General features: G+C 32.8%; 3 protein-coding genes across 4 annotated transcripts; all 3 read right to left on the bottom strand.

The window, feature by feature from the left end:
* Nucleotides 1–333: 333 nt before the first annotated feature.
* On the bottom strand, nucleotides 334–4,624 carry madf-3 (Alcohol dehydrogenase transcription factor myb/sant-like protein). The gene is made up of 5 exons (NM_062365.2): nucleotides 4,561–4,624; nucleotides 3,102–3,696; nucleotides 2,221–2,299; nucleotides 1,562–1,658; nucleotides 334–1,146 (listed from the first exon to the last, which is right to left on the bottom strand). Exons 2-5 carry the CDS (start codon nucleotides 3,663–3,665, stop codon nucleotides 948–950), a joined length of 939 nt encoding a protein of 312 aa, NP_494766.1. The 5' UTR covers nucleotides 3,666–3,696; nucleotides 4,561–4,624; the 3' UTR covers nucleotides 334–947.
* Nucleotides 4,625–4,724: 100 nt separating this feature from the next.
* Nucleotides 4,725–10,356, bottom strand: H20J04.4 (RNA helicase; the record flags this gene model as incomplete). 2 transcript variants are annotated; one of them, NM_001047324.4, is made up of 4 exons in its annotated part: nucleotides 9,950–10,356; nucleotides 8,444–9,047; nucleotides 6,940–7,336; nucleotides 4,725–5,930 (listed from the first exon to the last, which is right to left on the bottom strand). In NM_001047324.4, the coding sequence occupies exons 1-4, from the start codon at nucleotides 10,338–10,340 to the stop codon at nucleotides 5,637–5,639; spliced, it is 1,686 nt and encodes a 561-aa protein (NP_001040789.1). In that variant the 5' UTR covers nucleotides 10,341–10,356. The 2 variants fall into 2 exon arrangements, with proteins under 2 accessions (NP_001040789.1, NP_001040788.1); NM_001047323.3 differs by lacking the exon at nucleotides 4,725–5,930 and having other exon boundaries at nucleotides 6,865–7,336; nucleotides 9,950–10,349.
* Nucleotides 10,357–11,087: 731 nt separating this feature from the next.
* Nucleotides 11,088–12,652, bottom strand: pfd-2 (Prefoldin subunit 2; the record flags this gene model as incomplete). Its single annotated transcript, NM_062363.8, has 2 exons — nucleotides 11,088–11,382; nucleotides 12,383–12,652. 2 exons carry the CDS (start codon nucleotides 12,650–12,652, stop codon nucleotides 11,227–11,229), a joined length of 426 nt encoding a protein of 141 aa, NP_494764.1. The 3' UTR covers nucleotides 11,088–11,226.
* Nucleotides 12,653–13,007: the final 355 nt, after the last annotated feature.

The raw sequence follows: 13,007 nt of genomic DNA, 5'->3' as shown, positions 1-13,007 counted from the left end.
TCCATCATATTACATTGACCACTTTCACCGCTGCTTGCCCACTGAATGCATGATTTTTTCACTTGGAAATTGGAAATTGTTTTAGCATCTGCAAAAAATATTTATTTATCAGTTTTATTAAGAAAAAACGAAAAAAATCGATGAAAAACGAAAGAAAACAGGCGGAAAACAAAGCAAGATAAATGGCCGCTGAAACTTGTCGGCCCCTCGGCCATGGCCTAGAAACCACTTTTCCTCGTCCCTCGCGAGGAAAAAGTTGCAGTGTAACTTTCAGACTTCGCGGTGAGACCCATCCGCAAAAAATTTTTCAAAATTTTTCAAAAAACACAGATAAAAAGTAGGTTTTGAACACCTTAAAAGAGGTAAATTTACAACAAAAAATCCAAATTTTCTAGGATAAAAATCAATTATTCATGAAATAAAAGGACCTGAGATAGGAAAGACGGCGATGGAAATTAAGAAACTGCCCACAAAAATTACAAAAAAAAATACAGATACAGAAATATTGTACAAATATGAAAATATGATGAGACCAGTTGATGGGATAAAGATCAAAAAAATTGGAAATAAATGCGCCAAGACTACAGTACCTGGGGTCTCGAAGCGACAATTTTTGTTAAGTGCGTGTGTAAAGGTGTGCGCCTTTAAAGAGTACTGTAACTTCAAAAATTCGTGAATTTTCATCAATTTTTCATAGTTTTTCGATAAAAAAGACAATAAATTTTCACAAATTGTGAGAAAAACTCGACAAAAATTCACAGTTAAACACAGTACTCTTTAAAGGCGCACACTTTTTTCAATTTTCAACTTATCAAAAAAAAAGTTTTCAACTTATCAATTTGGGTCGTGGCGAGACCCGGCTTGGGGTAAAATCGAAGAAATTTCGAGGTTGGGTAATAAAAAGTGGACAAAAAATTGAAAATTTCGGCTAGAAAATTCAATAAAAATCACAAATAATTAGGAGCAGGTGTAGACGGAGGTTTAGCGGATTCCAAAAGTATCATAATCTGCTGCTTTGCAATTATTCGTGCTTCTTCTCCAAGTGTCCTTAGATCCGATACAATTGATGCAGAGAATGCAGAATCTCCGTCGAGAAGTACATCACCGTTGTTTGGTCGCTTTTCAGCCATCATCACGTAGTTTATGCTGGAAATTTCAGGGGTTTATTGATTTTTTTTTTGGCAAAATAAAATTATTATTTTGGAATTATCTGTGATTACTTGTCGGAAAAAATTGCACCAAATCATCAAGTTTTCGCAAATTCCAAATTTTTAAAATTTCATTTTTCTAAATCTTTGAATTTTTTTTTTTGAAAATTTTTCAATTTTTCTAGAGAATCTAATAGAAATCACCGAAAATTGTCTTAAAACCGCCACTATTTGCTTCCGACCAATCAGCGCCCGACTCCGCGCAATTCCGAACCAATCAGCGGCACAGGTCGTCGCTGATTGGTTCAAAAAAGAGAAGGGGCCGAGCGCTGATTGGTTAGAAGTTGATCAATTTTAGAGTCAAATTTCCTCTTTTTTTTTCATCAACTTTTTGCTCATTTTAGCTCACTCACTCATCATCGTAATCTCCATAATCTGACATTTCATCCTGATTTCCTCCGTCATTGTTTCCCCCTCGTTTCAGACTTCGAGCACATCGAGATAGTTGCTCTGCAAAATTTTAGTTTTTTTTAAAGTATTTATTCCGGCGATTTTAGGAGCCACGTAAAATAATACATGGAACTGCGTAATTCGTAATTTCACATATGGCGGTGCGAAATTTTTTACATGTCAAAACAAGAGTTCTAAAACTAAACTCTTTTTTCGTATTTATATTGAGGAAAAAAAACGATTTTAAAGCTGGAGGAGTAGGAGTAAATGAGGGATTTTACTTCAAAATGCGCAAACTGATCCTGAATCTCTCTGCATCCACACTATTGTCCGTAGATCTGCATCCGCACTATTGTCTTCACTTGCGAGGAAAAAACGGGAAAAACTAGAATTAACGTCGCGCAGATACAGATCTACGGAGTGCGGCGCTGAAAAAGGCGCGGCAATTTAAATGATTAGGAGATTAGTCAGAATTGAAAATTAACCAAAATCAACCGATTTTTTTTCAAACTTAATGATTTTTGATTTTTTTTTTCGGGGGCCTTTTATGGTATTTCGGCATTCAGGATCAGTTTGATTTAAAGGTTTTTTGTTTTAATTTTCCAGGAAAAAAAGCTCGTACGTTCATCCAAATGCTGATCTATCCAAGCCATATCATCATACATCTCCCAAGTTGACACATCTTGAACATTCGGATCACCCTGAAGTTGCTAAGAAAAATTTGTAAAATTTCTGTTTAAAACAAAAATAGAGGCTCCACGAAAACGGGATACTGTTGAGAAAGGGGATTCTGGCACTGTGCCAATTTTTTCTCAAAGAAAAATTGAGTTTTGTGCGTTGGCAGTGCCAGGCAGGGAGGGGCAAACGATTTTTTCCGGCAATTCCGGCAAATTTCCAACTTGCCGAATTTGTCGAAAATCGAAATTTCCGGCAAACCGGCAAATCAGCAAATTGCCCGAAATTAAAACTTCCGGCAAATCGCCAAATAGGCAATATCCCGAAAATAAAAATATTCCGGCAAATCGCCAAATTGCCTAAAATTAGAATTTCCGGCAAATCGCCAAACCGGAAATTTGCCGAATATCAAAATTTCCGGCAAATCGCCAAATTTGCCGTTTATCAAAATTTCCGGCAAATCGCCAAATTTGCCGTTTATCAAAATTTCCGGCAAATCGCCAAATCGGCAACTTGCCAAAAATCAAAATTTCCGGCAAATAGGCAATTTTCCAAAAATCAAAATTTCGGGCAAATCGCCAAATTGCCTAAAATTAAAAATTCCGGCATATCGGCAAAATGCCCAAAATGAAAACTTCCGGCAAATAGGCAATTTGCCAAAAATCAAAATTTCCGGAAAACCGGCAAATTGCCTAAAATTAGAATTTCCGGCAAATCGTCACTTTGCCGGGAATCAAAATTTCCGGCAAATAGGTAAACCGGCAACTGCCGCCTGCCAGATCCCATTTTCCATAAGTTCTCCTTTTCATGAGGCCTCCAAATGCCTACCAAATTCCTCAGCCTCCTCTTCTCCCTAACATATCGATCTCGATGCTTCTTCCATTGTTTATAAATCGACGGAACTGTTCCAGGATATCGTAGTTTATCAATAATCATTCCCCATGCTTGAGTACGACAGTCTCCATGACGATATTTTGGATCACGAACATCATAAAGACACGGATGCCTTCTCACTTCAAGAATTAGATTTTTTCCAAAACATGGCTCAGCAATCTTTTCATGAACTCCAGTTGGCTCTTTTCGAGATGGTGATATTTCTGCTCGATCTGTCATATGTGGATCTAGAAAATGAAGATGTTTGAAATATTGCCATGATGATTTCTCATTTCCATATTTTTGTTTTCTCTTCTCTTTTCCATATTTATCTCTTAATTGCTTCCATCTCGCAGATAACATTCTCGGATCACCATCAAAACCGAGTACAGTAACCAGACGCTGCCAAACTCGATTTTTGTATTCTGTATTACGGTATTGTCGGTCTGTATTGTCGAAAAGGCATCGACTATGACGGACGGCTTCGATGAGACGTAGGTTGAATGTCGGTTCGATCATTTCCTCGCCGAAGCGGGTCGCTGTGTAGTTCCTGCAAAAAAAGGTTATTTATGATTTTTTTTAGAAAAATCAGATAATTTTCTGATTTTTTTAAGCGAACTTTTTTTTCGGAAAAATGCTTTTTGGGATTTTTTTGAGTGAATTTTTGATTTTTCTAATTTGAAAAAAAAAACTGATAACATCAAACTTTATCCAAAAATATGTTCTTAAAGGAAAACGCGATTTTTTGAATTTTTATCGAATATATAATTTTAAAAAATAGTTTTTCTGTCGGAAATTAATTTTTTTTTAAATTTTTTACAAAAAAAGCGCAGTTTTTTTTAAAAAGAAAATCGAGTATTTTTTCTCAAGAAAAAACACCTTAAGATTTTTAAAGATTTTTATCGAAAAAAAATGTGTTTTTAATGGAAGATCAAGTTTTTTTTTAATTCAATTTTTTTTGATAGAATATATAATTAAAAAATGGACTTGTTTCGAAAATTAACTTTTTTAAATTTTCGTATTAAAAAAATTGCAATTTTTTCGAAAAATCTGGTATTTTTCGAAGGTTTTTAGAAACATCTTTTTTTTAAAGTAAAAAACGTTTTTTTTTTTCGAAAAAAAGTGTTTGCAAAAACTGATTTTTTACCTTTTTAAAATAAAAAATTGTTTGTTGAAAAAAAAAAATTTTGACAACAAAAGTTTTTTTTTAATTTTTTTATTTAGTAGATTAAATTATTTTTAGCACTTCGTAAGTACTTACAATTAGAAAAATTTTCTTTTTTCATATATAAAAAATTGTTGATTTTTCGCCAATTTATCGGAAAATAAATTGGATCTTTTTTGAGAAAAATCTGATTTTTTTTTTCAAAAATTCGATTTTTCTAAATTTATCCAAATATCATTTTAAACTCACATATCGTATTGTTCTTCGTGATATAAATGCTGATAGTTGTGCTCACTGGAGATCATGATTAGCTGAAAGTGTTAGAGCAATCGCTTTTTGAGACGGCTTTTAGAGATATTATGAGGAAGGTTTTAAGGAAACCATTATGGGGAATAAAAAGAAAATAGATGTGATAGAAAATATTGATTTTTTTTCAAAAGAAATCAACAACAAAAAAACAAAACAAAACAAAAAAAGTAACAATTTAAATCTAAAACAACAGAAATCGCAAGCTCGTGTACTCCACGAGGAGAAGTAAAGTACTAGAATTTTGAATTTAACACTAAAAAAAAATGATTTTTTGCTTTAAATCCCAGAAAAAAAATGAGATTTTCAATTTTTGGTGATTTTTGGCAACTTAAAAATTTTAATTTTAAATTAAAAATTTGCATTTTGTTAACAGTTGCTGTTCGGCAAATTTCTTTGTCGACAAAATCGGCAAATCGGCGAATTGTCGACCTGCCGATTTACCGAACATAAATTTGCAGGAATTTTTTGGAAGAATTTTTACGAGACGGAAAAACTTGAAACTGTGCTTTTTTGAAATTTTTTTGTCGGTTTTCTAGATATTTTCATAGAATTTGCCAATTTTCAAATTAGATGTAGGAATAGTCATAGGATGCGTACAGTTTTGCCGATTAAAATTTAAATTCTGAAATATCAAAAAAAAAAAAGGTAAAAAATCGCAATTTGCCGAAAATCTATGGCAATTTCCGTTTTTTCGGCAAGTTGCAGGTTTGCCGATTTACCGCAAATTTTCAATTCCGGCAAATTTGCCGATTTGCCGGAAAAAAATCGTTTGCCGCAAACACAACTTTAAATGCCAAAAATATACCGTAATTTTAATTTGAAAAAGTGGAGATTTGCAATTTTTGGTAATTTTTGGCCACTTTTAATTGTTTTAATTGTTCAAAAATTTGCATTTTGTTAACAGTTTTCTGTAATTTTGAGCAAAAACTGTAAAAATTTTGCACTTCTCCACGAGGAGTACACGAGCCGCGTAAATCGACACAAGCTGAACAAAAATTACAATATTTAAAATGAATTCAATTTTCTTCCTTTTTCACTTTTTTCGCCGCCAATTTCTTCTGAAATCGATCTCTTTTATCCAATTGTCCACTAATTTTCTCCAGCTTTCTCTTGGAATTTGTCATTCTTCGAGTCCTCATTTCCTCCAAATGCCTATCAGCTTCATCTTCATCCATTCCACTCATCAGAAGCTCTTTTCTTCGATTAATCTCCTTTTTCTCTCCGAATTTCTGATTTTCCAGCTTCAACTCGGCTTCTTTCTTCGCCACAAGCACTTGGGTGACGTATTTGGTGACATGTTTTGGGCTGACCTGAAAAAAATGCGAAAATTAAGGGAATTTATTGATTAAAAAGTAGATTTTTTGTGTAGAGAAATGAAAAGAGACGGGGGAAAAAATGATGAAAAAAAAATTATTTGCGTCAATATAGAGAGAAACGCAGTCAACTAGAGAGTGAAAAATGAGAGGAAAATATTTTTTTTTGGCGTCATTGAAAGTGGAAGGAGTTTGGAAATTCAATATTTTGGCGGGAAATTCAAATTTTTTGAAAAAAAATGTTTCTTCCGCCTTTTTCGTGTTTTTAGCAGAAAAACTCGCTTTTTTCGAAAAAAAAATTAAAAATTTTCCTTTTTTATCCAAAATATGGCACTGGAAAATTACAAAAGAAGTGCAATTTTTGTTTTTTTTTCGCTTTTTTTCTAGATTTTCCGAAAAAAAAATATAGCTTCAAATTTAGGCAATTTTTCCCTATTTTTTGCCGAAAATTATATGTTTCTCATGTTTTTTGAAATCAAATTTTAGAAAAAAAATTCAATTTTTTAAAGATTTAAAGATTTTTCTTTAAAATATTTTTTCAGGTAAATATGCGCTTCATTCCTTTTTTTTTCTTGAAAAGCAAGTTTTTGATTTAGTTTTTGATTAATCTTTTTTTTGAAGAAATTTATATAATTTCTCTATTTTTTCATCAAATTTTTTTTTCGATTTGTCGGAAAATGTATATTTTTCGTTTTCAATCAATTTCCAACTGAAATAATAGATAAATCTATAAATTTTTCGATTTTTTGTTGTTGAAAACCGAAAATTTGAAATTTCTTAAATTTTGTCTCAATTATTTCCATTTTTTAAACCTTCAATTCTTTCCACAGCCTGATTATGGAAAAAAACGAAAACTTTCTAAAATTTTTAGTAATTTTTTTTCAGAAATTTCAACAAAAAAAACAATTTTTTAATTTATTTTTTGGATTTTTCAAAAACAAAAATTGAAAATCCGAGTTGATTTTTGGGTTTTCCAGATATTTTTCCTGAAAGTTTGAATTTTTACCTTCAACTCATCGAGCTTCTTCCCAATAACCTGCTCCACAGCCTGCAGAAGTTCCACATCATATTGTGTAACAAAACTCAGCGCAGATCCAAATCTACCAGCTCTCGCAGATCGTCCAACTCTATGAATATATGTTTTTGGACACTGTGGAACATTATGATTCACGACAAGATCCACGTGTGGAATATCTAATCCACGTGATGCTACATCAGTACAAATAATGACTTGAAGAGTTTTCGAACGGAAAGCGGAGAGTGCTGCCAGACGTTGTTTCTGTGGAATTTGAGAGTGAAGAGAGCCAACACGGAAACCAAGTCCTTCGAACATATAGGCAAGAGCCTGGCATTCACGGCATGTTTGGGCAAAAATCATTACTGATGATTTGGGATTTTTTTCGCTGAAATTTTATAAAGTTTCACGGGATTCATTCAAGTCAGGGGAGTGGGGCAGCAATTGTCGTTCGGCAAATCGGAAAATTGCCGCTTCGTCAATTTGCCGGAAATTTTCAATTCCGACAAATTGCCGATTTGCCATTTGCCGGAAATGTTTAGATGGATTTTTTTATAAGACGGAAACACTTAAAATTGTGCTTTTTTGAAATTTTTCTCGTTTTTAAAAGATATTTTCATAGAATTTGTTTGCTTTTCTAAAAAATTCGGAAATTGGCGTTTTTTTCCGGCAAATCGGCAACTTGGCGGTTTCCCGGAAATTTTCAATTCCGGCAAGTTGCCGGTTTACCAATTTGCCGGATATCACTTTGCTGGAAGTTTTAGAGGAATTTTTATAAAACGGAAACAATAGTGTCTTTTTGAATTTTTCTTTCCCGTTTTCTTTAGATATTTCAATATGATTTGCTTACTTTTCAAAAAAATTCGAAAATTGGCGTTTTTTCGGCAAATCGACAAGTTGCCGGTTTGCCAATTTGCCGCTTTATCAATTCGTCGGAAATTTTCAATTCTGGCAAGTTGTCAGTTTGCCGATTTACCGGAAATTTTCAATTCCGGCAATTCAGCGATTTGCCGGAAATTTTCAATTCCGGCAATTTGCCAATTTGCCGTTTGCCGGATACCAGATTTGCCGGAAATGTTTAGATGGTTTTTTTTATGAGACGGAAACACTTAAAACTGTGTTTCCGGCAAATCGGCAACTTGGCGGTTTGCAGGAAATTTTCAATTCCGGCAAGTTGCCGGTGTGCCAATTTGCCAGAAATTTTCAATTCCGGCAATTTGGCGATTTGCCGGAAATTTTTTAATCCGGCAAATTGCCAATTTTCCGGAAGTTTTCAAGACCGGCAATTTGCCGATTTGCCAGAAATTTAAATTCCGGTAATCAGGTTTTTTCCGGCAAATTGTGGCAAACCGGCATTTCGCCGCTAAATTTATCGGAAAAAAATGCCGCACCCCTGATCAGGAGCTATAGAACAAATTTTCGTAGTTTTCAAAAAAATCTTAAACCAAAAACTTCTCCTCGTGGAGTACACAAGGCCAATAAAATCAATATTCACCTATAATTCTTGACGACATAAACCAAATAAGCATCCTTCACAGCCACCGGACACACCACATATTTCTGCTCAAGCCGATCAACCGTCGACTCATCATCTTTTCCCTTATCCTCAAAGAAATATGGTTTTCGTGTCGAGACCCTATGAAGCATGTTGATATTATTCGTGATAGTTGCCGATAGTAGAAGAGTCTGTCGTTTTTCAGAAATTGATTCAAAAATCGGTTTAAGTTGATCATTATACTGTCCTTCAAGCATCCGATCCGCCTCGTCAAGCACAAAAAATTGAATTTTTTTGAATACTTTTGCAATTGTATCAGGATCACTTTCAATCAAATCTGCAAGCCTTCCAGGTGTGGCTACAACCACATGAGGCCTCTCGCTGAGCTCCCTGGCCTGATGGATTAAACTTCGGCCACCAACAATTACAGAACATTTCAGAGTTATTGGTTTTCCGAGAGCAGTGAATTGCTCGGCGATTTGGAAGGCGAGCTCTCGAGTTGGAGTCAGAATTAGAGCATAGATTCCGTATGGGTCAACTGAGAGTTTTTGAAGAATTGGAATTGCAAAAGCCAGGGTTTTTCCTGTTCCAGTACGTGCGCAGCCTGTAAGAATGTCGGTTTTTTTTTTTGAAAAATCGGATTAAAAATTGAATTTTTAGATTAATTTCAAACATTTTTCTTCCGTTGTTTTTTTGATTTTCCTATAAAAAAATCGAATTTTTCGCGAAAATTTATTTATTTTTAAAGGAAATTTTAATATTTTATCATTGAATTTCAACAATTTTTCAATTTTTTTTTTTGGAAAAATTTTAAAAAATATATACTTTTTAAAATAATTTGTCTCTGAAAACATCGAAAAAATTACGATTTTTTTCTGAAAAAATTTAAAAAACCGAGAATATTTCAGATTTTTAAATATTTTTTTCACTTTTTTTCAGGGAAAATCGAAAATTATTCAATTTTTCTTTCTTTTTCCCATGAAAAAAATAAAAATTTTCCAACTTTAATTTTTTAAAAGAAAATTCAATAATTTCCGATTTTTTTAAAGGGAACTTTGAAATTTTTGTATTTTTCGAGGGAAAATTGGAAAATTTTCGATTTTTCCTTTGAAAAAAATAAAAGAAAAATCGAGAATTATCCAATTTTTCTAGTTTTTTCAGTGAAAAAAACGATAATTTTTGCTTCTTTTTTTGAATTTTTTCACGAAAAAAAAAACTAAAATTTTCCGATTTTTCTAGCTTTTTGAAGGCGAAATCGAAAATTATTCAATTTTTCTTTCTTTTTTCCATAAAAATTATAAAAAATTTCCCGCTTTAATTTTCCTAGTTTTTTTCAGGGAAAATTTCGATGGAAAATTAGGAAATTTTCGATTTTCCTTTAAAAACAAAAGTAAAAGAAAAATCGAGAATTATCCGATTTTTCTAGTTTTTTGAAGGCGAATTCGAACACTTCCTATTTTTTCTAGCTTTTTTTCATTGAAAACCAAAAATTTCCCGATTCCTTACCTAAAATATCGCTTCCTTCGAGAATTTTTGGAATACAAGCCGCCTGAACTGGCGTCGCCGTCTTAATTTGCATAGTTTGAAGCTGTTGAGTGATCCAGGAGCACACGCCGAGTTGGGAGAATTTCTTAGTTGTCATGTTGTCTTCGGAGATTTGAATGGGCTTTGGGGTGTCATCTGATGACTTGAATTCATCGCCTTCTTCTCCTTCAGATTCTTCTTCATCTTCATCTGAAGCTTCATCCTCCTCATCCTCTACATCTTCGCCGTCTTCAAATTCCTCAAATTCTTCATTTTTCACGGATTTTGAGCTCGTAGATGGCTTTTCCTGCTCTTCATCCATCTCCAAATCATCATCGTCGTCCGATAGAATTGCATCGCACACTTTTGACATGGTTTTTGGCTGAAATTTCAGATTTTTTGATTTTTTGTTGAAAAATCAAAAAAAAAATTCATCGTTTCTTGATTATTCGGTATTTTTTGAAATTTTATTGGAAAATTTCCATAATTTCCAATTAATTTTCCGACTTTTTTGAAAGAATTTCATTTTTTCCATAATTTCTTCTTTTTTCTCGATTTTTTGTTCGAAAAATCGATATTTTTTTCATTTTTCTAAAAAAATTGAGAAAGTTCGAATTTTTAAAACTTTTTTTGTTGAGTTTTTTGACTAAATTTATTGATTTTTCTTCACTTTTTGCAGTTTTTTATAATTTGAAACATGGTTTCCCATTTTTCCAGACATTTTTTCTCAAAAAACTGTAAAAGTACCCTAAAAATCGATAGTTTAACATTAAATTATACTTTTTATGGGAAAAAATTTGAAAAAAAAAACCATTTTTTAAGTTAGTAATCAATCAAAAAATGACAAACTTGAAAAATAGTTTTTTTTTCAATTTTTTTCGCAAAAAATATGATTGAATGTTAAATTATCGGTTTTAGGCTACTTTTTCAGTTTTTTTCGAAAAAAAATTCTGAAAATGTGAAAACGATGAAAAAATCGATGAATTTTGTTGAATAACGGGGAAAATATCGAAATTTGGAAAAAAAACTTATTAAACCAAAAAATGTTTTTTTTTTCAAAAAAAAAAAGATAAAATTGGATTTCAAAAACCATAATAAAGCAGTTAAAAATCGAAAAAAAATTCAAATTCAATTTATGCAAGACTTAAGTTCTTTTAACGGGAGCATATAGAAAAAAGGCAACAAACAGAGTAAGAAAAAACGTATGAAAACATGAAAAAGCAGTAGGAAATCGAGAAAAAAATTAAAGCAGGGGAAATTTAAGCTTTTGGCAATTGTCCAAGAGCTTCAGCTTTTCTCAGCTCGGCAGATTCTTTCTCAGTGAGCAGACGAATGTTGTGTGTAGTTTTGTGAGTGTTCAGCTCTTTTCCCTTTTCGACGAGCTGATCGTTGAGCTGCTTCGAGACGATTGTCAACTGCAAAATTTTATTATTTTCGGTAATTCTGGTCAGTTGCACCATGTTTTTCTGCTGAAAATTTGTGACAAAATATAGAAAATCACTCGATTTCTCTTTAAATTACACTATTTTCAATCGAAATATCCAAGATAGAGCTCAAAAATTGCCTGAAAGTTGAACAAAATTCAACTTTCAGACCATTTTTGACCGTTTTCTCAAATATTTTCGTTGAAATTACTGTTATTTTAAGATTAAACCGTTAATTTTCCATGTTTTGACACTGATTTTCAATGAATTTTCGCATTAAAAATGGCAAAATGGCTGTGAAATCATGGTCTTGTGTCGATTTACGCAGCTCGTGTACTCCACGAGGAGAAGTCTGTTTTTTTTTTCAATTTTTTGTATTTAACCATATTAAAATCGTATTTTTACAGTATTTCCCAGCGCAAATTGGGGGTTTCGCTATAAAAAAAACGGAAAATCTGGTTTTTTTTTTCAATTTTTAGGTGTAAAAACGCGAAATTTTGCGCTAAAACTACGATGTCTGATCTCGACACGACATTTGTTTCGAATACATGACGCTGCGCACCTTTAAAGAGTACCCGAATTTGCAAAGTTTCCATCGATTTGTTTATATTTTTTCATTCGATTTGTTAAAATTGAAGTGTTTTATCGAAAAACTACGGAAAATCAATATAAATTCCACAAATTTCAAATTACAGTACTCCTTGAAGGCGCATAGCTTCCAGATACCGTATTTTTGGTGCAACAAATCGGAAAATTCAGTGTTTCAGATGAAAAAATATTTTTTTTTGCTTCAAAAAACTGTCAATTTTCATCGGAAATACTGTAAATCCCCAATTTAAAACGCGTTAAATATAGAAAAAAGGTCGAAAATCAGGTATTTCAGCCGGAATCTGTAAAATCTTCTCCACGAGGAGTACACAAACTCCGTAAATCGACACATGACTGTTTCCTCCGCCTTTTCTTCTATTTTTCCCGACTTTCAAATCCTCACATTAGCGATATTATTCTGCAAATCCGGAATAACATCCTTGACAGTATACTCGACAAGTGTATCACTAATCAAACGGAAGCATTTCTGATCCGGTTCAAGATCCTTGATCACTTCGAGAACACGTCCAAATTCACGTCGTTCCTCTTCGATTCGAGTCACTTCGGCGGCGATATCCTGTTGTTGATCACGTAGAGCCTTGAACTTTTCGACGACTTTTCGTTGCTCTTCTTGCTCGGCTGGAGTGGCGGCGGCGGTTTGAGCGGCCGACATCTGGAAGTTGTGGATTTTTTGAAAATAATTGTTTTAATGGTAGAGAGCCAGTTTTTTTTTGGTTTTTTTTGCCAAAACTGACCAAAAAAAATTTTTATAATTGAAAAAAAAAGATTTTTCAAAATATTTTGCAAAAAAACTAGTGAAAGCCGATTTATTTTTGAATTTCTCACCGATTTTCTACATTTTTGTATTTTCCGGCTTTTTTTATCGGTTTTTCATTGTCACATTTTCAGTCATTTTTCAGCAAAAAAAGTTGAAAACTCTAAAATTAGCCAAAAATCGATAGTTTTTGTGAAAAAAAAAGTCTAAAATTATCGATTTTTAGGGTAATTTTAGAGTTTTAACGCATTTT

Source organism: Caenorhabditis elegans, chromosome II, assembly GCF_000002985.6.
Source record: "Caenorhabditis elegans chromosome II".
NCBI classification, from domain to species: Eukaryota; Metazoa; Nematoda; class Chromadorea; order Rhabditida; family Rhabditidae; genus Caenorhabditis; species Caenorhabditis elegans.
The sequence above is the reverse complement of the archived record's forward strand: the minus strand, read 5'-3'. Positions and strand labels throughout refer to the sequence as shown.